Source organism: Malaclemys terrapin, chromosome 6 (assembly GCF_027887155.1).
Source record: "Malaclemys terrapin pileata isolate rMalTer1 chromosome 6, rMalTer1.hap1, whole genome shotgun sequence".
Taxonomy (NCBI): domain Eukaryota; kingdom Metazoa; phylum Chordata; order Testudines; family Emydidae; genus Malaclemys; species Malaclemys terrapin.
Window position 1 is genome coordinate 35,235,381 of NC_071510.1, and position 27,081 is coordinate 35,262,461.

The window sequence follows — 27,081 nt, forward strand, 5'->3', positions numbered from 1 at the left end:
GCAAACTACAATTTTCAAAACAGTGCATTAATGTTGAGGGCCTCCGTTGAAACATCAAAAGGGGCCATTTTGCAGAGGTGCTGAGTGTCCACAGCCCTACTGACTTCAGTTAGAGGTGTGAGTGCTCATTGCCTATGAATATCAGGCCCAACATGTTGCAAGTTGTGCACCCAGAAAACGAGATACATGAATGAGTGGCTGTGTGTGACAATTTGGTTTTAGTGACTTGCCCAGCATCATGTGGCAAGTCTGTGTAAAGCCAGGGATAGAACCCAGTTCTCCTTGGTTGCAGGCAAGTGTCCTATCCACACCACCATCTTTTTTTCTTCTTGTAGCCCCATGCCTCATGGACAACACAACACTGCTTCATTAACAATCCATCCCATCCAAAACCAGAATATCATCCATGTTGCACACCTCGAGTACATCTCCACCTCATGAAACATGCTGAATATTTTGTTTTTTTTAATCTCATTTTTCACAGCTCTTTGAGAGACAGTACACAGAACTATAGAAAACTTGCATGTGTATATATGCATACAGTGTACGAATTGCACGTTCTTGCTCTCTCTCTCACACACACACACACACACAATTATATATGTGCACACGCACATGTATGTGACCCTGTAACCCACACACCGTAAGCATATATACACATGCAAGTTTATATATACAGTCTGCGCCTACATGCTATGGAGAGTTTTATAACAACATTGCATACGTACCTCTGCCCATACTCAATCATCTCTTCCTTGGTATGGTTAATTAACAGGAATGGAGCTGCACCATCATGGTAATCTGATAAAGTAATTACTGTAGAATGTTCGGTCAGGTTAACATCCACTATAATGCCACCAAGCTATCAGATAGGAAATAAGAGTAAGTATCTGTGGTGTGATAAACCTTTTAATGTATAAAATACCATTTACTTTTTACAATATAAAAAAGTTTAACCCCATAAGCTAAACCACAAACATCTGTTTTAATATACTTTTATTATATTTTCCTGACCATATATAGAAAGTCAGGAAAGAGAGGCTGCATTTAGTGTTCCAAGACTACACAGGCATTCTACACCCTCAAATAATTAAGTTATTTGCTGGCAGAGCAATCCTTTCCTGGATCATTTAAACTCCATGGCATGTTTGACGAGTTTGTACATTCTGACCTCAACAATATGCTTTTGTTAAGGCTGTGCCTAACCTTCTCTCCCACAAAGCTGGAGAACTCCACCTTATAACAATCTGTTTAGGCAGAGATAAGATTAACTTTACCAGACAAACTAACCAGTGGTATTAAACATATATACTTAAGCCTATGAACACAGCTCTTGTGATGCTTAATTTCATTTGACGATGTTGTGCAACCTCAAGATAATAAAACATGCACTGTAGGAAGTTCAGAAATACATAAAGTTTAAAAAGCCACCATAACAATCAGCAATGTCCCTCCACATACAAAATAAAAAAGCAATGGATAGATCTATAAATAGGGCAACTGACTACAACTGCTGTTATAAACTGGCTACTTCTAACATTTTATATATTTTCAATTAACATAAGCCAGTGCTAAACTGAAATGTAGCCTGTCCCCAAAAGATCACTTTTAATATTGGAAGTTAATTTAGAAACATATGGGCCTTTATTTTCACTTATCTCTAACTGTATTCATGTTTCCTAAAGACACTGTACTGAGTTTAAAAATTTTAGCTGTATTTGAAAAAAGTTCTTCAAATAAATGTTCAATAATGAGAATCAAACCCACTTTTAATCATTAACTGTAGCACAGATAGCAGTCCTGCAGCAAACCCTAAGTTCTATGAATTTTCCATTCAGATACAGTAAACAAAGTGGTAAAAGTTATAGTTCATTTTACAGGATCCTAACAATGTACTGTACACTGTGGTCTAGATTCTCAGCTCAGATATATGAGAACTGCTCCACTGACTTAAATGGCGTTCCATGCCTTTTACATCAACTGAGTATCTAGCTTACAATCCTTCTTCTCCACCTTCACCTGACATCAAGATTACAAAGTCACTCACATCTGGGCCAAAAATCAACTGGTAAATTGCAAAAATGCAGACTTATAAAATGTAGAGTATTACCTACCTGTTTTCAGTAAGTAAATAAAAACTTTAACATGAGAGATAATTAAAGGAATAAACGCTAGCAGCAAATACAATAGGCCTGATTCTGATTTCATTTGAATAGGATTTCATGTATAAACCAGGAGTAACGCCACTGACGTCAATACAATTCTACCAGTGTAAAACTAATACAAATGAAATAGGCACAAAGCCCAGTCAATATTCAAAATAGCCAGCATTTCAATTTTGACAGGTTCATTTTTTTATAGAATATATGAAGATTTTATATATATATATATATATATATATATATATATATATATATATATATATATATATATATATATATATATGGAATACCCCATTGCTTTTGGAATGGGAGAAGAGTTTCGTATGGGAGGAGGTAGAGTATAGATTTATGTTGTCTTCTAGAATTACTAAAAAAAAATCACTTACCTTATTGTCCAAATACAGCAATGTACAGTTTTCTTGCTTATTAAAACAGATCATCTTGGGGGGAATGTTGGAGTTTTCAACTCTAATCAGCAATTTATTTGAATCATTTTCAGGCCAAAAGGGAATGCACTAGAATAAAATAATAAATTTTATATTCAAATAAACAGAAATCATAATGGAAAACTGCTGTGCAGCCCTCAAATGGCACTTTTCTTCTTATTACTATAATTTATATTACAACATCAAGGAGCCCCAGTCAAGGGCCAAGACCCCATCATGCTAGATGCTGTAGAAGCACAGGGCAAAAGGCAGTCTCTGCCCCAAAGAGTTTACAATGCAAGTACTAGACAAGAGACAGCAGATGGATATGGACAGACCAATGGGGGAGTATAAGGAAACAATGAGACAATATCGGTTGACATGATATAGGCTGTAGTCTCAACCCCCTACTGTGCTCGGCAGCAATAAAAAATATTGATTTTTAAAAACACTTTCATCTTAACTGCTATAAAATGAATAGGGAGCTCTGTTAGGATTTTCTAAACTGTTACCTAATCTAAAAAGGATAAACTGAGAGGAACCCAGAACATTTACGCTAGAGCAAGGGAGTGGAAAGAAGGAGGGGTGAGGAACTAATGGTAAAAAAGGAATGGAGGCCAATGCATATACATTTAAAAAGAGAACAGCACCTGTAATGGAAAACAGAATTAAAATGTAGAGTATATTAAGAAAGCTCTGGCTTTTAACCACCAATTTCCTGTTTAATCCATTTAACATGTATGGAAGCAGGTATTTTTTTCTCCTCATTGCTGAGGATGTCCCAGCTATATATTCGTGAAAGCTGGTGCACAGGTGTGACATCTGACTGACTGGTTATGCCTTATCAGCATGCAAAAGACATATTCTAATTTAAGAATTTCGATATCTTTTTTATCAAAAATTATGAATTATTTATCAGCTTCATCAATGACATTCAATGACAAAAATCTCACTTTAGTATAGTGGTAAAACCTATTATATGTTCAAATCTCTAAATAAGCAAATTAAGTCAGGTATCAGCATGTTAGTGAATTTTTATACTTACCTTTCCTGTTGAAGGACTGTGTAATTAAATCCAACCCTGCATATTGCTCTTTATTAGCAATGTCTCACCCACTGTCTTTTTTAACATTTTCCAATTTTATATTGTATTTCAGAAGGCCAATTAAAATTAGACTTGCCTTTTCCTTAAGTAAGCACAGCGTTTTGTTACTAGTGTAATTAATTCCTTTCTTTCACTGTCAAACAGTCAACTGAAATTTTTTTGGTCATTTGTTGAAGTTGACTTCATTATTATTATTTATATTTCAGTAGTACATAAATGCCTCAACCAAGATCATAGCCCCATTGTACTAGAGTCTACAATCACATAAGAAGAGACAAAGAGCTTATTTTCAAATAGAAAATACAGGCAAAGAGGGAGAGGGGAAAGAGAGGCACTGAAAGATATAATGACTTGACTGGGATCTTACAGAAGGTCACTGGGAATAGTAGTGAGGTCTCGAGTCCCGTGCACATTTAGACTTTTAAAAAGCATACCTTTAAAATTTACGGCGAGTTTAGTTCTTATGGAAGGAGACACTAAACAAGAGCCAGGGATTGTCTGGACAGATATTAAACAAGTTTGTCCAGAAAACTCTTCCTCTTTAAATACATACCTGCAACATTGGATATCTCAGTAATGTGCCTCTCCGAAGGAAAATAATATGAACTGTAGTATTAGGATGAGACTAGCATACTCAATTTTGTATGACCTTACAACAATCTGAACTCAAAATTTGCAACAGTGAAGGGCTAGTTCACTAACTTACCAGGCCATCAAGTTCCCTCTCCCATAGATTCTCAGACCCCAGGAAGCAGGAAGACAAGAAAAAAAATTAGTTAAATAGCAAGACTGACTAGGTTATTCAAGTGAAAAAGGTACGCAACAGACAATGGAAATTCATTCTCATGAAGCAAACAGAAAGAAAAACTATGAAAGGTAAAATGTGAAGATGGAAAGGTAAACTATAAAATGGAAATTAGGAAAGCTAAGAGGAAATCTGAAGATTAAATAGCTCAAAACAAAGAAGTTAATAGACAGTTGTTTCATATATCAGAAGCAGGAAAATTGCAAAATGGAGTAATGGTGGCAATTAAGGATAAGGAAGATGGAGAAAAACTAGGCAATTTTTTTTTTTTTGCACTAGTCTTAGCCATAGAGCATGCTGAGGTCATGCTTATGCCAAAAATCTTTACATGGTAATAAATGTGACAGTGTGAGATATGACTGTGTCAAACTGTAATCTTCATTTTATACAAGGAACTCCATTTTCTACTATGTTCTGAAGGCATGTCTAACCTTGCCATAGTGATGTACTGAATTCATTCATCCCATCATAGAGCAATGTGGAGCCATCAACTTGGATTGTGTTTCAACTGCTGGCCTAATCCCAGCAGGACACTGGATTTTCTACCCAGGGGCACGAGCATGGCTAGTGGATCTGCAGCTTCTCAGCCTGAGCACACGATGAAAGGGAGAGAAACTATTTAAGAGGGGGTAACTTCTGTAAGACGGGAGGCCATTCATCACCACATTTAAGAAGAAATGCTGACAAAACGTCAGAATCAATAAAGGGGCGAGTTCTGACTGTGGTGGAGAGGGAGAATGTCTCAGGACTTTTGTTATTTTACAAGTATCTTTAACTCCCGTGCTTTTTAAGAATAAAGTTATGGTTAAGAAATTCCTTTGTTAAACCTATGTTCCTTGCTTGCCTGCCACATTGTCTCTGGAGGAGTTAAAATTAGAAGCCGGAGTGCCCACAACTAGGTGGGAAACACTTTGGGAGCATGTGTAAGCAACGGCGGGCTCAGGAAGTCAGAGGCACTGGTTTAATGGACTCGAGCAACTGGACTGCAGAGTCCCACATCCCAAAGATGTGTTCAGACAAGAAGTCTGTGCCTGTGAATGCACTCTAGAAACCCAGAACTAGAAGCATGTGGAGTCCAGAGATTGGGTCCACTTACAGACTGGTGACCATCTAGAGGGGGACTGGGCCAGGCTGTGCCAAAGAAAACGGGGCACTGTCAGAGCAAAGGTGTCAAAAAAGGAGGAGCTGGCACAAACAGATAAGTTAGAGAGCAACAAGTGAGCTCAGGACTAGGTAGTAAATATCCAAGACATTTGGAGGAACTTGAGAATGAAGTGGCTGAGCTGCTACACATTTTGACATTCTTCATTAAAATTGAAGCTTACATACCTGTGACTAGGATTCTTCCACATGGATTCTGCATACTCCCACGCTTGGGATGCTTCCGCCAGTGCAACTTGAACAGAACCTTAACTAGTGTGGCATCTCATGCAACACTCACATGCCGCTCCTCTCAGTGTTTGTGAATAGTTGGAGGACAAGGACACAAAGGGGGGCATTATGTTCTGGCTGCCTCAGTTCCTTCCCCTGTGACCCCAGGTCCTTTGTTAAGTATGACCCCAAGGAAGAGGGGAAGGATGGAGAGGATATGCATATGCAGTCCAGCTTGGAGAACTCAGGTGAGTAACCTTCATTTCCTTTCTGTGTGTCCTCTGCATATTCCTACTCATGGGATAGATTGCTTAGGAGTATACTAATCCTTGTAAGGTGGGTCATGGAGTCGCAATTGAATAAGGACTCGAAAATTGCTTCACCAAACCCTGCGTCTCAGCTAGACACCAAGTCTAGAACATAGTGTTTAGTAAAAGTATGAATGGGGCTCCACATAGCTATCCTGCAACTTCCTACAAGTTTTTAAGTAAAAGTCATAAAGGCTACTTTCACTTTAGCAGAATGTGCTAAAACCCCTTTCTGGAGCAGAACAAATGCTGACATACACTTCTTGTATACAACGCTTAACCCATCTAGATAAAATTTGAATACTGATAGTTTGAGCCATCTGTGTAAGAGATGAACAGGTTGGGAATTTGTCTCAAAATAGATATTTCTGTCCAAATAGTATACTAAAGCTCTTTTAACATCCAGAGTGTGCAGTCTAGCCTTCCTTACATGACCAAGAAGTTTAGAAAAAAATTAATCAGTAAATTACTTGCTTGATTTATATGAAACTCAGAAATCACCATAAGTAAAAACCTAGAGTGGGGACATAGCAATAGTTTGTCCTTAAGAAAGGTAGTAAATGGTAGCTCAGCCATCAATTCTTGAAGTTCACTTTTTCTCCTTGCTGAAGTAATAGCTATTATAGAAGCTGTTTTAATGGATAAATGGAAAAATGTACATTCCCCCATAGGTTCAAAAGGGTGTTGCATGAGATGCGCAAGTACTATATTTAGATCCTAAGATGATACAGGATCTCTAACTGGTAGATACAAATTAAGTCCTTTTAGAAATCTTTTAACCATATAATGAACATATATAGATTTATTATCCATAGGAACAAGGTGTATTGAAACTACGAAGAAATGGACCTGAACAAAAGACAGCTAGAGACTAGACATTTGAAGATGTAGCAAATACTTTAAAATATACTGAATAGGTGCTGTATAAGGATCTATATTAGCAAATCTGTGTTATATCCAATAACAACTACTTTCTTGACGATGCTGTGACTCGCCAATTGTCTAGATAAGGAGAGATGAAAATCCCTTGCTTTCTCAGATATGTAGCCACTATGGAAGGACACTGTTTGAAAACACTTGGTACAGCAGAAAGACAAAAGGGAAGGAACTTGTAGTGGAAGTGGTCCTTCCTTAAATAAAATGCAGGTATTTCTGATAGAAGGTCTATTGAAGTCTGAAAATACATATCCTTTAGATTGAGAGTGATGAACCAGTTCTGAATAGAAAGGAAGCAAATTACGAAGGCTAGAGACAACACGCAGAACCGAAATCTTCAATGAAATGCATTTATATAATATGGGACAAAGACCCCCCACCCTGTTTTAAAATAAGGAAGTATCTTGAATAAAAAACCCTTTCCTCTGTCTTATATGCAGCATTTCCTCTATAGCTCCTGCTTTTTAGAAGGGAGAGAACCTCAACTCTCAGCAGGCTCTCACATGATGGGTCCCTGGAGAAGGATGACAGACAGGGGTTGGAGGCAGGGTTTTGAATTTGATAAAGTATCTGTTGAAAATAATTTCTAGATTTCTCCTGTCTGATGTTATAGTCTGCCACTGGTGGTAGAATTGGGACAGTTGGTCTCTAAATGGGGTAGGGCAGGTACTGGATACAATTGTTTTGCAGGTCCTATGTCCTCATGTAAAAAAAGACTGATGTTGAGTTCCAGAAGATGGTGTAACCGATAATATCCCTTTACTGCAGGGCTTAAAAGGTTTCTCTTTCTATTGCTGTTGCTGATGAGGATTCCATTGATGATAATTCCTCTTTTGATAAAAATAGGATGAAGATGGAGGGTACTGTCTATAGTACCTAAATAAAGGCATGTAGAGCTCCTTATTTTTTTAAAAAACACATGAGAATTTGGCTGTAAATTTAATATTCTTCATTTCCCCTAAAACCTCATCTGTTTTTAACTAAATAAATCATTCCCTTCAAACAGGAGATCTTCAGATCTCATTCTTGTTTCTGGAGGAAGACTCACAGATCTTAACCAGGCATGGTGTCAAAGATAGGCCCAAAACCACAGACCACGCCGAAATAGCCAAAGACTCAAAAGCTGTCCTCAAATCAAGCTTAGCAGCATTCTGACCTTCTACCACATTGAATTTGCCAACCTTCTCTGGTCATCTGGGTGATTCTTTATATAGGTTAATATATTTCCCCATAGATGGTACTGGTAGCATGCCACCATGGCCTGATAATTTGCTACTCTTATGCCAATGATAGCAGAGGAGAAATTTCTTCTTCCTGGCATATTCTTCCCTTCCTTGTCATCTGGTGTTGAATGAATCTCTTCACTGTAGCTTCCACCACCAATGAATTTGGGGATGGATGGATGGATGTGAAACATTAATAAGTCTTCTTGGGAAAACTGATATAATTAATCTACCCTTTTAGACATCAGCTGCACTGATGAAGGTGCAGACCACAAAGTCCATCTAATAAAGGAAGTGTAACCCTCTGTCTTGCAGACACCACTAATATATCAAATATAGGGTGTACCATCTTTCTCTATGGACACTGAAAATATTACATGTTTTGTCATTTTAGCCATTCTGTCTAATTCATGGTATAATACAGCATCTTCTGACAATGATGAAGCTAATGATACCCCAAACACTTTCTTCTGGAGACGTTATGTCTCCAGAGTCCAGGTTCAACTCTCCTGCGGCTGTTCTATTTGCTCTTCCTCGTCTGATAAAGCATCCTGCAAAACCATAGGACTGTCTGTTTCTCTCTCTCTCTCTCCATTGTACAATCAGATCCATGCTTTTCAGATCCAAAGACTGAAATCCTTCCTGGATCCGTGTATAGATCCCATGATGGAGTTTGCCAATCAAGCCAAAAGCCTATATTTAGATCTGATGGGTAAAATCATGGGTGATACAGATCCTGTCCCTAATCCTTGTGTAGACTAGTATCTATCCTTCTGATAAAGGATATAATCGGGTTCCATGTTTAGATGCAAATCTGAATGATGCAAATACAAACAGTGAAGGGAGGGTCAGGAGGGGTACATGAAAGCTCCAGTGGGCACTGCTTTTGTTCAAGTTGCACCAGTCAGAGTGTCCCAGGAGTGGGAACATACAGAAGACATTCAGTGAAAAATCTGTTACTATACTGGAGAATGGGAGGGCAACAAATGTATCTATTTTTTAAAATGTTCTTAGGAATGATCCTGAGATCTAGAAAGCCTCACTTTAGTATCTGGAAAACCAGTGAGTCCAGTACTGTTCAATATTTTCATTAGTGACTTGGATGATGGAGTGGAGAATATGCTTATAATATTTGTGGATGACACCAAGCTGGGAGGGGTAGCAAGCACTTTGGAGCACAGAATTAGAATTCAAAATAACCTTGATAAATTGGCGAATTGGTCTGAAATCAACCAGATGAAATTAAATAAAAACAAGTGCAAAGTACTACACTTTGGTTAGACACAGTACTGCAGAAAAGGATCTAGGAGATATAGAGTCAATCACAAATTGTATACGAGACACCAATGTGATGCAGTAGTGAAAAAGGCTAATATTTTGGGATGTATTAACAGGAGTGCTGTATGTAAGACATGGGACATAATTATCCTACTCTACTCAGCACTGGTGAGGCTTCAGTTGGAGTATTGTGCCCAGTTTTGGGTGCCACACTTTAAGAAAGATGTGGACCAACTGGGGAGAGTCCAAAGGACAGCAACAAAAACGATAAAAGGTTTAAATAACATGACTTATGAGGAAAGATTAAAAAAATTGGGTATATTTAGTTTTGAGAAAAGATGACAGAGAGGACCTGATAATCGTCTTCAAATATATTAAAAGGTGATCAATTGTTGTCCACGTGCCCTGAATAATCAGCTTAATTTACAGCAAGGAAGAGGTAGGTTAGATACTAGGAAAAACTTTCAAACTATAGGGAGAGTTAAGCAATGGAATAGGTTACCAAGGGAGATTGTGGAATCCCTATCCCTATCACTAGAAGTTTTTAAGAACAGGTTGGACAAACACCTGTCAAGGGAGGATCTAGGTATACTTGGTTCTGCCTCACGACTGACTAGATGACTACTCACAGTCCATTCCAGCCCTGTTTTTCTGTGATTCTTGATAAAAATACAATTATAAAACACCTGGGTGAGCACAATATGATGTGGCCAAGCCAGTAATAGCATCAAGTAAAGGAAAATCGTACTTCTGTAATCTTTTAGCATTTTGTGGCATGTCAACAAAATAGCCTAAGAAGGAGAGCCAGTTGGCACACTTTATCTGGACTTGGAAAGAGTCTTTGACATGGTCCCTCAAATTGGCAACAAGGCAGACATTGGGCAAGAATAGATAAGTATAATCATGCATCAGAAAATGGCTAAGAGAAAACACGGAGTCAGGATAAATAGTCAATTTTCAATATGGCAAAAAGATTAACAATAGAGTGCTCAAAGGTTCCCTAGGATTGGCGTCATTAAATATATTTATTAATGTTCTGTTACAAGGGATGATCAATGAGGTGGCAAAATTTTCAGATATACAAAATCATTTAGCTTAATCAAAACTAGAGACTTTGAGGAACTTCAGAAAGACTTGAGAAAGTTGGGTGAATGGCTAGAACAATGGCAGATGAAAGTAACTGTAACTACTCAGGAAAGAGATGTAGGCATTATTAACTCAAAAAAAATCTCTTAATGTTCAGCAGTAGCAATAAAAAAAGCAAACAAAACATTATCGTTCACAAGGAATGGGATGTAAAATGAACACAAAATATTACAGTGTCATTAAGAACATAACATAAGAACAGCCATACTGGGTCAGACCAAAGATCAATCTACCCCAGTATATTGTCTACTGACAGAGGCCAATATCAAGTGCCAGAGAGGGAGTGAACCTAACAGGCAATGATCAAGTGATCTCTCTCCTGCCATCCATCTCCATCCTCTGACAAACAGAGGCTAGGGACACCATTCCTTACCCATCCTGGCTAATAGCCATTAATGGACTTAACCTCCATGAATTTATCTAGTTCTCCTTTAAACCCTGTTATAGTCCTAGCCTTCACAACCTCCTTAGGCAAGGAGTTCCACAGGTTGACTGTGCACGGTGTGAAGAACTTCCTTGTATTTGTTTTAAACCTGCTGCCCGTTAATTTCATTTGGTGGCCCCTAGTTCTTATATTATGGGAACAAGTAAATAACTTTTCCTTATTCACTTTCTTCACACCACTCATGATTTTATATACCTCTATTATATCCCCCTTTAGTCTCCTCTTTTCCAAGCTGACAAGTCCTAGCCTCTTTAATCTCTCCTCATATGGGACCCATTTCAAACCCCTAATCATTTTAATTGCCCTTCTCTGAACCCTTTATAATGCCAGTACATCTTTTTTGAGATGAGGAGACCACATCGGTACACAGTATTCAAGATGTGGGCGTACCATAGATTTGTATAAGGGCAATAAGATATTCTCCGTCTTATTCTCTATCCCTTTTTTAATGATTCCTAACATCCTGTTTGCTTTTTTGACTGCCGCTGCACACTGCATGGATGTCTTCAGAGAACTGTCCACGATCTCTTTCCTGATTTGTTGTAGCTAAATTAGCCCTCATCATATTGTATTTATAGTTGGGGTTTTTTCCAATGTGCATTACTTTACATTTATCCACATTAAATTTCATTTGCCATTTTGTTGCCCGATCACTTAGTTTTGTGAGATCTTTTTGAAGTTCTTTACAGTCTGCTTCCGTCTTAACAATCTTGAGCAGTTTAGTATCATCTGCAAACTTTGCCACCTCCCTGCTTACCCCTTTCTCCAGATCATTTATATCATTTAAATAAATCAATGGTATGCCTTTACACTTGGCACACTGTGTTCAGTTCTAGTTTCTTTTTCTCAAAAAGAAACAGACATGGTGAAAATGATAAAAGCCTTGAAACTTTTGTACTGGTGACTGTTTTCAACAGAGCTAGCTTCTGAATGCGATCCCCCCTTATCAATTAAAAACACTCTTAAAATATTTAACACTATTATAAGTGCTGGAGGTGAAGCTGGGTTTGGGAGTGGAGGCTAACAGCTCGCAACCTCCCCCCCCCCGTCATGACCCCCAGTTTGAGAACCCCTGATTTGAAAAGACAGACTGTTGAGTTTAGGGAGATGTGAATAAAAGAGGATATATTACACATGTATACAAAATAATAATATACAGAATAACGAATTATGAAGAAACACAAAAAGATAAATAAACCTATTTATTCTCTCATGACAACAACAAGGGGACATTCAATGAAATGAAAGGCAGCAAATTTAAAATTAATCGAAAATCTCTTTTACACAACCATAGAACTGGAAGGGACCTCGAGAGGTCATCTAGTCCAGTCCCCTGCACTCATGGCAGGACTAAGTATTACCTAGACCATCCCTCACAAGTGTGTGTCTAACTGGCTGTTAAAAATCTCCAATAATGGAGATTCCACAACCTTGCTAGGCAATTTATTCCAGTGCTTAACCACCCTGACAGTTAGGAAGTTCTTCCTAATGTCCAACCTAAACCTCCCTTGCTGCAATTTAAGCCCATTACTTCTTGTCCTATCCTCGGAGGTTAAGAAAAACAATTTTTCTTCCTCCTCCTTGTAACAACCTTTTACATACCTGAAAACTGTTATGTCCCCTCTTAGTCTTCTCTTTTCCAGACTAAACAAACCCAATTTCTTCCATGTATAATTACCCTATGTAACTTATTGTCACTAGATGTCACTAATGGAAGAGCTTAGTATTCCTAAAAGGACATTTGTACGGATAATAAGAAAAACGAACTGTTACATTAGACAGGATTTTTAAAAACTTAGAATGGAAATACACCCTCAGACTTCAAGGCAAAAGCCAATCTTTAATTGATGGAAGTCAGGATTTTTTCCCCCCTTTTGATCAACTTCCTTTGAGGCATCTGGTTCTGGCCACTGCCAGGGAAAGGTTACTTAAAAAGATGGACCTCCAGCTTGATCCAGTGTGGCATTTCCTATGTTGTTTATGAGGAATGGTGATTTAACAATTTTATAGTCAATTGTATTTTTTCTTCCATAATCATTAAGTATAAACTCTACATTTAACAATAGCGACTATTAAAAGTAGAACAGTAAGATATGGTTTCAATTAATTTATAGCCAGATTCTGATACTCTTATTTAAGTAAAATCTTACTCTGCAAGCAATCCTTTGAAATTAGTAGGACTACTCACAGAGGCTACATTATCACTATATGATCTGCCATGTGCTAGGGGCAATACATTGTTATGTTGGTCCTAGAGCAATCCATAAGAAAACGTGACCCCAGTTCTTCTACTGCTTTGCAAAGAGAGTAAACTGCACACTGTCCAACATGTCAGCACAACTATACCACCACATACTATGGGAGGAACAGAAAAAAAGCTGCACCTACTCCCCACCCACCTCTGTGGGGGACAGGAAAAGAATGTGGCAATTCTGTGGAGCCTGCTTCTCCTCAAGTGCTGCTACCTGTGATGCGAGTAGGAAGTGCCTTAAACCTCCTACCAATCTTGCACTGATACTCTTCAGTGGAAGTAAGGGTACCAGAATCAGCCCCTCATATTTTTGGATAACCAAACAGTATTGCATATAAAATATTAAGACAATCTTTGTGTGAGAAATGAAAACTGAAAATTTCTCGAGAAACTCAAATTGTGTACAATTCAAATATTTAGGGTTTGATTTTTAAAAATCTACCTGCTGAAAAGTGATAGGAATCCATTTTTCCTTGCCTTCTTCAGCTACTTCTAAAGTATATTTGCTTCGGTTTGCGACCATAAAAAAGGGGGTGAAAGTTACGATTCTTGTAATGTTAAAACTGCTGTTATCTATGGTGACACCAACCTGTGAATGAAGGAAATTGTTTAAAATTTGTTAGTCTCACATAATTTTTTATATTTCCTAACATATAGAAGTTTGATAGACACATATTATACTCACATGGTACTCCTTTTTGTGACTCTTACATTTAACAGAACCATGACTACCAACAGTATCAAGAGAAAACTGATCAGACAGTTCACTGTCAGTCACCATAAGCTGCACCTGTAAAAAGAAAATTCATTTTTGTTAGAGTATGAAAACTAATGGAAAACATTTAAAATAGCCAAATCGACAAACAACCATGTCTTCTGATCCTTTGTTATCCTCATCTTCTTTCTACCATCATTTCTTATAAACACAGACACACACACAGTCTTGTGCTATCTATTGTATTAAAAAGGTGGTTGTCTCAACAAGAACAGGAGTACTTGTGGCACCTTAGAGACGAACAAATTTATTTGAGCATAAGCTTTCGTGGGCTACAGCCCACTTCTTCAGATGCATAGAATGGAACATATATTGAGGAGAGATATATACACATGCAGAGAGCATGAAAAGGTGGGAATACTAAGTATTCTCACACTTCTTATCAAACTGTCTGTACTGGGCTATCTTGATTATCACTTCAAAAGTTTTTTTTCCTCTTACTTAATTGGCCTCTCAGAGTTGGTAAGACAACTCCCACCTTTTCATGCTCTCTGCATGTGTATATAGCTCTCCTCAATATCTGTTCCATTCTATGCATCTGAAGAAGTGGGCTGTAGCCCACGAAAGCTTATGCTCAAATAAATTTGTTAGTCTCTAAGGTGCCACAAGTACTCCTGTTCTTTTTGCGGATACAGACTAACACGGCTGCTACTCTGAAACCTGTCTCAACAAGGTGATTTCACATTCTTACTTAACTATTACAACATTAAACAGTAAATTGCAGTTTTATGTGAACTTATCACCAGCTTACTCTCATTGTAACAACCACTACTAAAAATATATTAACCTTTTAAGCAACATCATTATGCAGCCTTACTTTAAGCATTTGCTTAAGCTTTGCCCTGAGTAGGGGTATGTCCTAATTTGGGGTCTGAAAGGTTAAGTAAAACTCATTTTAACAATTTCCCATATTCCCCTTTCCTCTGACTATATACTTTTAAACTGTTTGATAGTTCTTAGTATTAAACGTGATGTTAACTGTCCTTTTATTTTGGCGAAAAAGAAAAAGTCAGTTTAAATGGTCTTGAGTAGTAGTTTAGACCTATCTTGTTTCTTTAAAAGAAACCCTAAAAGCACAAAGGGAGAAAAAAATAGTAAAAACAGACAATGCGTCTTCTATCTCCCATACTCCCTTGCTTTCAACCCAGATCCTGGGAAATTACATTCATACACCATTATCTTAATAGCCACTCCAAGACAGTAAACCTTTACTAGAATCAGACTGTATAAAGTGTTACTTTTAGCTTGCTTTTTGGTCACAGGCTCATAGCAGTGTTGTAAAAAGACAGATTTGTCTTGGCTGACTAAGTCAGACAGAAGGAAAAAGAGGAAGTCAAAAAAGGAGAAATAAGGAGAGGCAAAGGCAAAAACTACAGATTAACATCAAAGGTTTTGCTGAGCATTTAGTTGAGGCAGATGGAAGTAGTAATGCCATGTGGTTCTCTCTTTCCCTCTGGCCTGTTCTAATTATGGCATATTTTAGGATCAGGATAACAAAGGCCTAATAAGTTTAATGGTGGGTTCCATGCTTAAGCAAATTGCCAAGTAATCCCTCCAAAAACACAACATCCAAAAAAGCTGTGTCAATCTCATCCCATTATCACCATTCAATAAAAACACATTTCCTTCCATTTCTAGAATCCATTAATTCCTTGTTACACCCACCTTTGACCTCACTAGTAGCCTTAGAAGCCTAAACACAGTTTTTCAGTTTGCACATATTTAGTCTGTACCAGTCCCTTGCTCTCCAACTTTTGCTTATTTTTCAACCAAGTTGATACAGGCTGAGCTGTTTTTTGGTTATCTTTCACCCATTCTGGACCATTTAGAATCTAGACCTTTGTACAGCATGTCTTATCTTCAGTTAGACCTGGATCCCCAAGGAGATCCGCATGGGCAAATTATTGTGCTCATAGAGATCAGCTTGTAGGATGAGGGCCTTAAGACTGAAAGCTGTTTGGGGAAGAGAGCATGCCTTTCTGTATGTTTGTATAGCACCTAGCACAATGGAACTCCTTATTTCTGATTTGGGCATCTGGGCACTCCCATTATTAAAGTAATAAATACCGTTTACCAATGGTAGCTATCTTAATTTAACAACTGAGAGACAAAGTTAGGGACAAATCATATGAAGTACTGATCTCTTCGTTTTTCATTGTCAGTGGCAATTGCAAGTGCTCAAAGTGGGATCTGGCTGCTATGTCCTATTCCAAGAATACAGAAATACCTGCGGTATCTCCTGTACCATGATGGCAACTGTTGGTGAACATGCCTTTTTTTTTTTTTTTTTTTTAAATGGTGACCATTGTAATACATCACACCTTAAAGGATTTTTCAGTTCCTATTTTACAGCTTCACTTACAAGCCAAAAATAGGTAAATTTCTCATCTCCTTAAGAAATCTCATAAAATGCTGTATTGGTGCACAAATTTACTAATTTCATGCTATCTAGTAAATACAATAAACTTTATTGCTACATTTACATCTGTCATTAGTTTTCAAAGTTCTGAAAAACTTTCAATTAGTAAATGAAGGATGACAACTAATTTCACTTAGCTGTCAGTTTATTAATAAAATTCACTTACAGTACCTTGTTATTTTGGAAGAAATTTTTAGGCTGGAAAGAAAAAAGAAGTGGCTTTTTGTAGTCAGGAGGATGCTTGCGGTGAATGCCATCAGCTTTGTATTGCAGCATTCGGCCAGTTTTGTTTACCATCCAATACGGACTGTGAATTGCTATGATCATTTGTCCAGTTGTATAGGTCACATGAACAGCAATATCTAGTTCAGTCTTATCCACTTCAGTGATACAAGAGAATGTGATGAAGCCAATTTCTTGCTGATTAGTTCTTATATGGTACTCGCTTTTCCAATTTTGATCAAGATAATTAAGTAACTGCAATTCCAGCTTGGTTTGATCCAATACTGCATTATGAATCTGAGTTGAACATCCATCCTCTAGAGTGTCCCATTTGTTATAATTTCCCTTAAAAAAAAAATGTACACATTCACATGGGACAAGATACACAGTTGTAACATCATCTTGGTTTAATTTGTGCCATTTTTATGTACCTTTTAAAAAAGTTTATTTTAGATGTACAGAATAGGCAAAATATTAAAAAGCATGTACATGTATCACTTAATTACTAAGTTTTGTCCCATAAACAATTCTTTAATCTTATTACTGTACCCTCTCTGTCCTTTCTTCCCTCGATTCTCTCCATATTGTTTTTCTTTGACTTGATTATATAATTTTTTTTTGGCAGGGAATTTCTCTTGTTTATGAAATCCTTAGCACATTTTAGTCACTCAAAAGTAATAAATGATAATTTAATAAATTAATGATTATGAAAAACTTATTTAAACAATGCAAAAGTATTTTGAGATTTAGCAACTTCTACTGAATTCACTGGAAAAAAATCTCTAGTAGTCATCACTCAATTACACATTTTTTCATGGTAGTGAATTTTCTTCATTTTGGATTAACTTTTATTTATATTCATATGAAAACCCCATACATTTGATATGAAATTAAAAAATCATCATCAATGATTGATCTCATATATACATCAAGCAACTCTAGACATACAGTAGATCAGGGGTCGGCAACGTTCAGCATGCGGCTCGCCAGGGTAAGCGCCCTGGCGGGCCGGGCCAGTTTATTTACCTGCTGACGCGGCAGGTTCGGCCGATTGCGGCCCCCACTGGCAGTGGTTTGCCGTCCTGGGCCAATGGGGGTGGCAGGAAGTCCCGGCCAGCACATCGCTCGCCCGCGCCACTTCTCGCCGCCCCCATTGGCCCGGGACGACAAACCGCGGCCAGTAGGGGCCGCGATTGGCCGAACCTGCCGTGTCAGCAGGTAAATAAAACTGGCCCAGCCCGCCAGGGTGCTTACCCTGGCAAGTCGCGTGCCAAACGTTGCCGACCCCTGCAATAGATACTTGAACACAACTGATAAAATCCTTTGGTGATGACATAAAATTGCCCCTTACTACCAACCAACTTCTGTCTTCAAGGGTTCTAGCATGGCCAAAATCATCTGGAACTAAAAACAGTACATTACTCACCACCACGACATGCATCTCAAATCTGAAAGAAGATTAGAATCCACACTGGAAGCTATAATTTATCTGTTTAATTACCAAGTGCACCTGGTATTGAAAAGCCATATATAGCACATTCCACGCCTTACCCCAAAAAGGAAAATTTCACATTAGTCTAATTAAGAAGCACTTCTGAGTCAAAAGATTGTTTTTCTGAGGAGGGGGCAAACCTCTTCATTTTTAAAGTCATCGTTATGTAAACAATGCCTGTCAATAACCAATCTGTAACCACCCCACTTTTTTTAAACAAAGATGAAAAAGGGTGAATAAAGTACCCATTGATACAATGATTTTCAATGCAATTTAGGCTCCTAAATCAATGTTAAAATATTGTACCCATTATCTATAGGGAATCTAAAATCATTGCAGAGTTCAACTGAAGCACCTGTTATCAGCCTGAGGTAGGCGAAAATTAATTTTTTTAACTGCATCTGTTTCTGGAATTTGTTTTATTTAATGACAAATGTGGAAAACAGTCTATCTGTTGCTCTTATTTGTATTAGAAGTAATAGTCTCTACTTGAGAGAGTCACTTGAGTTTTGACAACTCAGCTCAGAACAGGACTTGTTTATTATTTGTATGTCCGTTTGCTGAATATAAAGAGCACTTACATCAAAACGGATGTTTATTTTTGGTGTCTGCCTTCTAAATTTCCATTGCCCTTCTCTTGGTAATGTACTAGGACATACTCCTATTGATGCCACTGTTTCTTGAGGCAGTCACAGTCCACATGAAAAAGGATCTTGCATATTTATGGTGCAGAGAGTTACTAGGATCCAGCTCTACTTGACAATCAAAAATGGAGTCGTGTATGGCAAAGTTAATATGTACTGTACTAAACTTGCCTATAGTGGAAGTGTTGAAGTTTCTCTTTGCCTGCATTTCATATATTTGATGTATTTATAATTCAGGATAGCATCTTTCATACTATGGTATCTGTTTCTCCTCCAATAGACCAAACATCACTGCTATAACATCTATAGTTGTGTTTAACTAATAATGAGGCAGAAACATTTCTGTGCTTATTTAGGTCTGCCCGTAAAAGAATGTTTACTTTCAACCAAATTACACAGCATATACAGGAACAATATAAAAATAATAATTGTAAAGATTACCTCTAGAGAATAAGTAATTGGATAAGGAAGAAGATTGCGGAGAAGGACAGAGGGCCATAAATGAATAACATATGGTAAATCCCATCGATCATCTGCACATACTGAAGATGTCAAGGTATCTTTTACTGGCACAACATTAATGATAAGTGAATGATTAGTTGATTTCACAGATTGGCATTTCCTCTGTATTAAGTTGCCAAAATTTTTCATAATTTCATCAAAGCTAATTCCTTCACACATTTCATATTCTCCACCAATTCCATTTTCATCAGTTACTGGTTGCAAACAAAGGAGTGATCTGCAGATGAAAACATTTTTAAACGTTTCTGATAGCTTTCTAATCTCTCAGTAACAAACTTTTAAAAATAGAAATTTTAATAACAAAATTCAAATATTAGATATTTACCTAATTTGTTGGTTTTAAACAACTGTTTCTCAATATAAAATTAAAACAAAACAAAGCTATTAAAAGAGGAAGCAAAAAAAAATGCTTCTAACCAAAGGGTTCTTTGAGTGGCGTACCCCATTACAGAACTCACTGGAAAGCAGTGACTATTGGAGACACATAAGGGGCCTTGAAACCTCTCTGTGTATTAGGAAGAGTAGGAGACAAGATTCCTGTATTTTTCTGTTGTGGTGTGTCAAGCTAATCTCAGATACTGCCCTTCTCTGAGGCACATAAAGCAGAAAATATGAGGGATAATGACAGATATCTTGCTTTTTTAAGTACGGCACCAATTTAATCTAATTTGCTTCCTAGATTCAGCCACTGTATTAGAGTAAACATGTGTCCAGCTGATTAAACCTATTAGTAGGATGCTCCTACAGTCAGACTTGACGGAACTACCTGTGCAATGAATCTGATGTTACTAACACCACTAAATAATTTTGAAAAAATAATATAATCAGAAATATAATTTAACTACAGTATTTACAATAAAATGTAGCAAAAAATGTTTTCCAAAGGTGACAATGGGAGGGGCAGAAGGAATTTCAATCTTAGCACCCCTAATCATTCAATAAAGTGTAGAGACTGCTCTTTATTGGATGACCATAATATCTTCCTGCAGCGCTTGGGCTGGAATTTTCAAAGGAGTCAATGGGAATCAGATGCTCACTACTCTAAACTCCTTTAAAAATCCCAAACTTGGAGCAGCTCAAAGTCTCCCTGCCAAATATTTATCCTATTTAACTTTGAGGCACTGAGAAAATCTTAGCATGACATGGTATGGCTGCTTCTATATCATCAACAGTTCTAACCTTTCAATAATGAAAAGAACAATTCTTGAAAACTTGGTTAATTTTCAATCAAAAAATATGTATAACTTGTCTTTGTATTTACTAGATTAGCCATCATTACTTATACAATATAGTCTATATTAAAAGAAGAATGTTAATGGTCACCTGTAAGAGGTCAGTGGTATGTTAAATTCGTTTATTGGTGAAGCAGTTCCTAGACATGTTCCATCTTCAAAAAGACTCAGTGGAATTGAAAAATGATTCCTTATCTGTGAAAAATAAAAGTCTGCATAAATTACATTAATAAAAGCCTTAAAGATCTAAAATATTTCAATTATGGTAAAGTGCAGAATGAGAAATTCCTTATAAACAATCCTGTAGATTTCCAGTAATCACCCCAAACACACGAAGGAATCTGTTATCTACAATCAAGCCCTCAGATACTACATAATATGCTCCGAGCAGAAAGTCCAGGATATATATCTTAATACACTCAGGACTGATTTCACCAAACAAGGACACTCCACCAGAGAAGTAGCTCACATCATGGAACGGGCAACCCAAATACCTCAAGAGAACCTGCTTCAATACAGATATAAAACCCCCTCCATCCGCACATCCCTAAGTTGTCACCTACCACCTCACACTGGAACCCACATGGGGTATCAGCAAACAACTACAACCCATACTTAATGGGGACACCATCCTGAAAGAAATATTTCTTGAACTACCTCTTCTGGCCTTCAAACAATCCCCAAACCGCTTCAAGCTCATCATCAGAAGCAAGCTCTGCACAGACCAGGACACACTAACACAAAAAAGCAACATCATACCATGCCGAACAACAGATGCAAAACATGCACCCATATCTCCACTGCTACAATGATCAATACCTCCCACAACACACGTTTCAAAACTTGAAGTTAAGTGTCTGCAGGTCAAGAAACTTACAGAAGAAAGTATTACAAAATTATAGCAACTGTTTAAAAAAAAAAAAGTTCTTCAGCCATCACATTTATTATAATCAAAACTGCGTATGATTCATGTTGCTCATGTACACACACTTTTTTTTATGTCTTAGTGTGATTCAGACTTGGCAACAAACAGGTAATGAATATTGCTAAATCAGTTTAATTTGTTTTTAAAAAAATCTTTTTTAGTGTACTTAATGTCGTCTCTCTTGGGAGAGATGTCTGATACTATTTTGGTACCCTGAAATATGTAGAGGTGTATACAAATTGGATTATTAAGCCAATAATATTAAAAGCATGAAATTAAAAAAACTAAATTTTCTACAAGGAAATGTGAAAATATTCACTTTTCTATCAGATATTGATTCTGATCTGTTTTGGCAGGCCTTCATTTGATATATTTCATAAAATCATCAACTGTAGAAGTTACACAATGAACCCATGTATCTGAGATTAGACTAAGCAGACAGACTCTGCATCCTCTTGTAGAAAATTCTGATATATGAAGTATCAATCAAGTATTTATCTGATTATTCTTTTTTATGAATAACCTCCCCTCCAGTGTGAAACATCTGTGCTGGGTTTCTCTTACAAATGTGGAAATACTGGTGGCACCTTAGCTTTTTTTACTGCATAACAACCTATCCCACAGTCTGAAGACACTAGGGACGAGCAAGCAGTAAGGAAAAATGAGTTCAGCAGATGGTATCATTCAAGGGACACAGCTCTGGAAATCTGGTCCCCAAGGGATAAAAAAAATAAGTGAAATGATTTTGCTTACTGCCGTCTCAATGTCAGCTTTACAACTATGATTGCAATGGACAAAGTAGAAGCCCTAAACTGCCAATATATTTACAGCTCTGGAAGCCAAGATTCTGCTTCAGAAGGCAGAAGGGCATCGCTAAATCCCAGAGATTAGTGGAAATAGCTGAACCACCTCTGGTATTTGCAGGTAGAGACACAATGCAAATACTTCAGAGAAGGATCAAGATCCAGAAAAGTCTTCTGGGCGACATGGTAGCAAAGTCTACCTGTTTCAAGACTGAAGACAATAGGGAGACTACAGAGTTATCTGTAGAAGACAAGGATGGACGTGGGCTTACCAGCTTGGACACTGAAGTCTTCCTCCTCTATTACTGAACACTCAGTTGAAATCAGCTCTGAGGAAGCAAAGGTGTTAGCAATAGGAAAACGGTTTGATTTAATCCCTTGGAGGATTGACACTTGCTTGGGGATGTCTATCCAGACCCTGCACATTGCATCTGACAGCTTGGATGCTGGCTGACTACAGAAAAGCTGCTTGGCTGTGGTTCAAGACTTCTTGCTCCAAAGCAGAAAATCTTATATCAGACAGATATATAAAGCCAAATGGAAAAGATTTTCTATTTGAGCAGCTCAGCATTAGCTTTCTCTGATAACTGCTCACATTGTAGGAAGGAGATGGGAGTCCCATGAAATGTAGAAATAGGTGTCTTTTATGTCAAGAGCCACAAAGCAGTCCATTGGCTCCAAAGAGGAGGTAGCAGAAACAAGGGAACTCTACAGAATTTTGAAGCAACAGATGAAGATGTTGAGATTACTATGAAGATCAAGGATAGGTCTCCAATCCCCTTTCTTCTCTGGGAAGAAGTAGCAATATGAATGAAATCACCTATCCCTGAACTCTGGAGACCTTTCTCTTACTATTCCCACCTGAATGAGGGCAACGTACTTCTTGCTTCAACAGTCTCACGAGAAGTGTCCCTGAAGAGGGACAGGAAAGGAGCTTGAACATTTTAAAACTACATGGGACATCCCTTGCTGATTAGTTTGAGGACCCGCAGTCCAGGCTTCTTGGAAATAGGAAAAGCAGTTGGAAAAAGGGGGTTGGAGGAAAGTGGATCTGAAGGTGATCCAGCTAGTGTCTTGATGTGTGTCAAAACCATTTCTTACCTGATGCCTGAGACACTGTGGGGCAGCTTAGGAAGAGGCAGAAGATCACCTCTGGTGAAATGACCTCTTCGGGCATTCTGAAGACCATTGCTGTGAATAGGACTGAGTTTGTGGCCTCTGTCTATAAAATGGTTGTGTTGGACGCTTCCTCTTTTGGGGTTGGGATATACACACCCAAAGATCTTAGGAATGTTCCTGAGTCCTTTGGATTATGGAGTGTTTCATCCATACCTCAACAGAAGAGCTTGTTGCCCTCAAGTGGGAAGTCCTCAATGCTTACTTGGACCTCCATGGGAATTCCAATGCCTGCAACCAGGAAGATCTCATCAACATGGTGGTGACTATTGTTCTGGATGCTGTGTCAGATGTACTGAGGGCTGCTTCACGCGCCAGTCATGAGGGATTTTAATTACTCATGCTAGTTTTTCAGGACTCTATGCAGATGGAAAGTCTGTCCCAAAGCAGAAAGGTGTATTTTGAGAGTAATGCCCAATAACACTGCAACACTTGTGCAACAAATCTTCGCCAGTGGTTGAACAGGAAAAGGAAATCTATGCCTTTTGCAGTGCCAATGATTTGGAGAGAGCCAACAGATCATACCAGCAATTGTTACTTCTGCATGGTGCCTCCAGTTGGAAAAGGTGTGTCAAAGAAGAAAAAGTGGACTGTGCATTATCCAAACATTCCATCAGCTATTCGCCCAGTACCCCACGGAGAAGGACTGCCGGTTCCTGATGCACCAGCTTCTGGCAAACAGAGGCTAGGAATACCATCCCTGCCCATCCTGGCTAATAGCATTGATGGATCTATCCTCCATTAATTTATCTATTTCTTTTTTGAATCCTGTTATAGTCTTGGCCTTCACAACATCCTCCGGCAAGGAGTTCCACAGGTTGACTGGGCGTCATGTGAAAAAATACTTCCTTTTGTTTGTTTTAAACCTGCTGCCTATTAATTTCATTTGGTGACCCCTAGTTCCTGTGTTATGAGAAGGAGTAAATAACACTTCCTTATTTACTTTCTCCACACCAGTCATGATTTTATAGACCTCTATCATATGCTCCCTATATCATCTCTTTTCCAAGCTGGGAAGTCCCAGTCTTATTAATCTCTGTTTTTAGTATCAATACTGGCCTAGATGAAAGTAAAGGCCTTAAAGGGGGCCTAAATGGGGGGAGGGATAGCTCAGTGGTTTGAGCATTGGCCTGCTAAACCCAGGGTTGTGAGTTCAATCCTTGAGGGGGCCACTTGGGGATCTGGGGCAAAATCAGTACTTGGTCCTGCTAGTGAAGGCAGGGGGCTGGACTCGATGACCTTTCAAGGTCCCTTCCAGTTCTAGGAGATGGGATATCTCCATTAATTTTAATTTAAAGACTCTGGAGGACTGGCCCACACCTTCTAGTGCTTTTCTCTCAAAAGAAAAACCGTTAGCTGAAACCATTGCAGATACAGATGAAGAAAAGGACTTTGAGAGAATTTCCAGTCTCCATGGAAGCTGGAGTGGAGGCCTCTGGTTCAGCTCTATCCTCAGCCAATGTGGATGCTTGTTCTCACTTTATTGTTTGGATCACTTTCCCCACTAGTGGAAATGGTGGAAATACATAGAAAAGGTCCTGTGACCAACTGTGTGATAAGGCATCTGTCCCCTTGGATCTGGAGTCTGTCTTCCTGGAGAAGAATTTTGGCCTTTTTGCATTCGTATAATTTGTGAAGAGGTCAGTTGAACGGAGACAAAAAGTCTGAACATTAAGATTGAAAACCTTCTGATTCAATCACCACTTGGAGTTACTGATCCTGTGTTTGCTGAGCCCATCAGCTTTTTGTTTCAGATCCCCTTTTATGGGGAATCTCTTGGAGGAAAAGAAACTGCTCCACCCACCTTCATTATTTCCATTGCTTCTGCATATAGCACTGGACTTCTTGTTCCCCCTTGGTTGTTTAAATATGTGACCACAGTTGTGTTGTCTGATTGAACCAGGACATAGTTCCACTCTATTCCAGAATGGAACCTTCTCAGGGCCAGCTTGACCACTCTTTCAACTCTACAGAGATTATGCTGTGAGCATTTTCCTCCAGGCTCCAGAGGCCCTGAAATGCTTGAGTCTCCAAGTGTGCTAGTCAGTTGTGAGAAAGAGAGCATCCCGAAGGCAGGTGGGCATGACTTTGCAGACACTGTCATGGTCCAACCACCATTGTAGGGAGTAGAGTACCTGTGTTGGAATCTGTACTTAATCCTTCATGTATTCCAGGGAGCAGTCCCACACCTTTAGCACAAAGGCTTCTGATATGTGATTGTGCTGATGCAATCATCTCTATATATGACACCAGAAGATCTAACAATTGAAGGCACAGTGGTATGGTAGTCTTCCTGCAGCTTCAGAGCAAGATAAGAGCCAAGATTTTTCTGAAATGTTTTTAGTGATGGATAGATCTTTGCTATCAACACATCTATTTCTGCTCCAAGATGAATTATGCCGGTGGATGGAGTCAGGAAACTTTTCTTTACATTGATAAAGCCATGCACCTGTAGGAGATCAATGTCCAAGACATGGCTCTGTGTGCTGCTGACTGTGATGGATCTCTCATCGGGATGTGGTTCAGGAATGGATACAGGCGCATTCCCTGTGACCAGAGTCTGGCAACTATCACCACCACCATCTTTATAAACACCTGGGGGCTGAGGACAGGCTGAACAGGACTGTTTGATACTGATGTTTCCTGCCATAGGCAAACCTCAGAAGTCTGCAGTGACACAGTTTGAAGAGAATATAGAAGTATGCATGTGCTAAATCCACTGACATCAGGAAGACCCCCAGGAAAGGGATGACACCATACAGGCCAGATTCCCCAACTGAAACTTCATTTTATTCATCTATATGTTGACCCTTTTGAAGTTTGCTGGCTGGGGCAGGCTAGGCACAACTCATTGTCTGTCATTCCTGGGAAGACTATCTCACAAACGGAACATTGCTTGGATTTAACCTGGTGCTTTTTGACTGCTCTGCCCTGGCTGTATGGGGACAGAGAAGCCAACAGGGAGAAGCTTCGGCAGAGGATAAGGTGGGTTAAACCACCAAAATGTTAATAACCAGGGAGAAAGAGGAAGCCAGAAAGAAATAACTGCCTGCCACTGCTCAAAAACAGGGTAAAAATTAAACTAACAAACAAATGGGGGCAGGAGCAATCATACCACCAACCGACTGTTGCTGCAGAGCAGAAGAACTGGCAGCAGCAAGCAGGAGCAGAGGGCACAGCACCAAAACTTTGATCCACCTCCGTGAGCTGCTCAGTGGAGGGGAGTGTCCCAGTTGTCCAGAATTGTGGGATACGCTGGGCTGCAGAATATATTTAAGCTCTTTCAGATCATTCCTTAATATCCCAAGACTTAAGGCAAAACATTCCCAACTATGGAATAGGCTTCCATGACTAGTCCACAACTTGTTTGGGAAAAGAGAATAGAGACTCACCTTCATACATGGGATAGGAGAACA

The 27,081-nt window shown here is 38.6% G+C and overlaps 1 protein-coding gene across 2 annotated transcripts in view; it reads right to left on the minus strand.

Annotated features, from left to right (window-relative positions):
* VPS13A (vacuolar protein sorting 13 homolog A) overlaps positions 1–27,081 on the minus strand; it is a 283,684-nt gene that overhangs the window by 83,245 nt on the left and 173,358 nt on the right. For both annotated transcript variants that reach the window (XM_054032764.1, XM_054032765.1), the window contains exons 46-52: positions 20,853–20,956; positions 19,449–19,746; positions 16,821–17,216; positions 14,141–14,245; positions 13,898–14,044; positions 2,549–2,677; positions 729–862 (exon numbers count right to left, since the gene is read on the minus strand). In XM_054032764.1, coding sequence (XP_053888739.1) covers positions 729–862; positions 2,549–2,677; positions 13,898–14,044; positions 14,141–14,245; positions 16,821–17,216; positions 19,449–19,746; positions 20,853–20,956 — 1,313 coding nt within the window. The remainder of the gene's footprint in view (positions 1–728; positions 863–2,548; positions 2,678–13,897; positions 14,045–14,140; positions 14,246–16,820; positions 17,217–19,448; positions 19,747–20,852; positions 20,957–27,081) is intronic.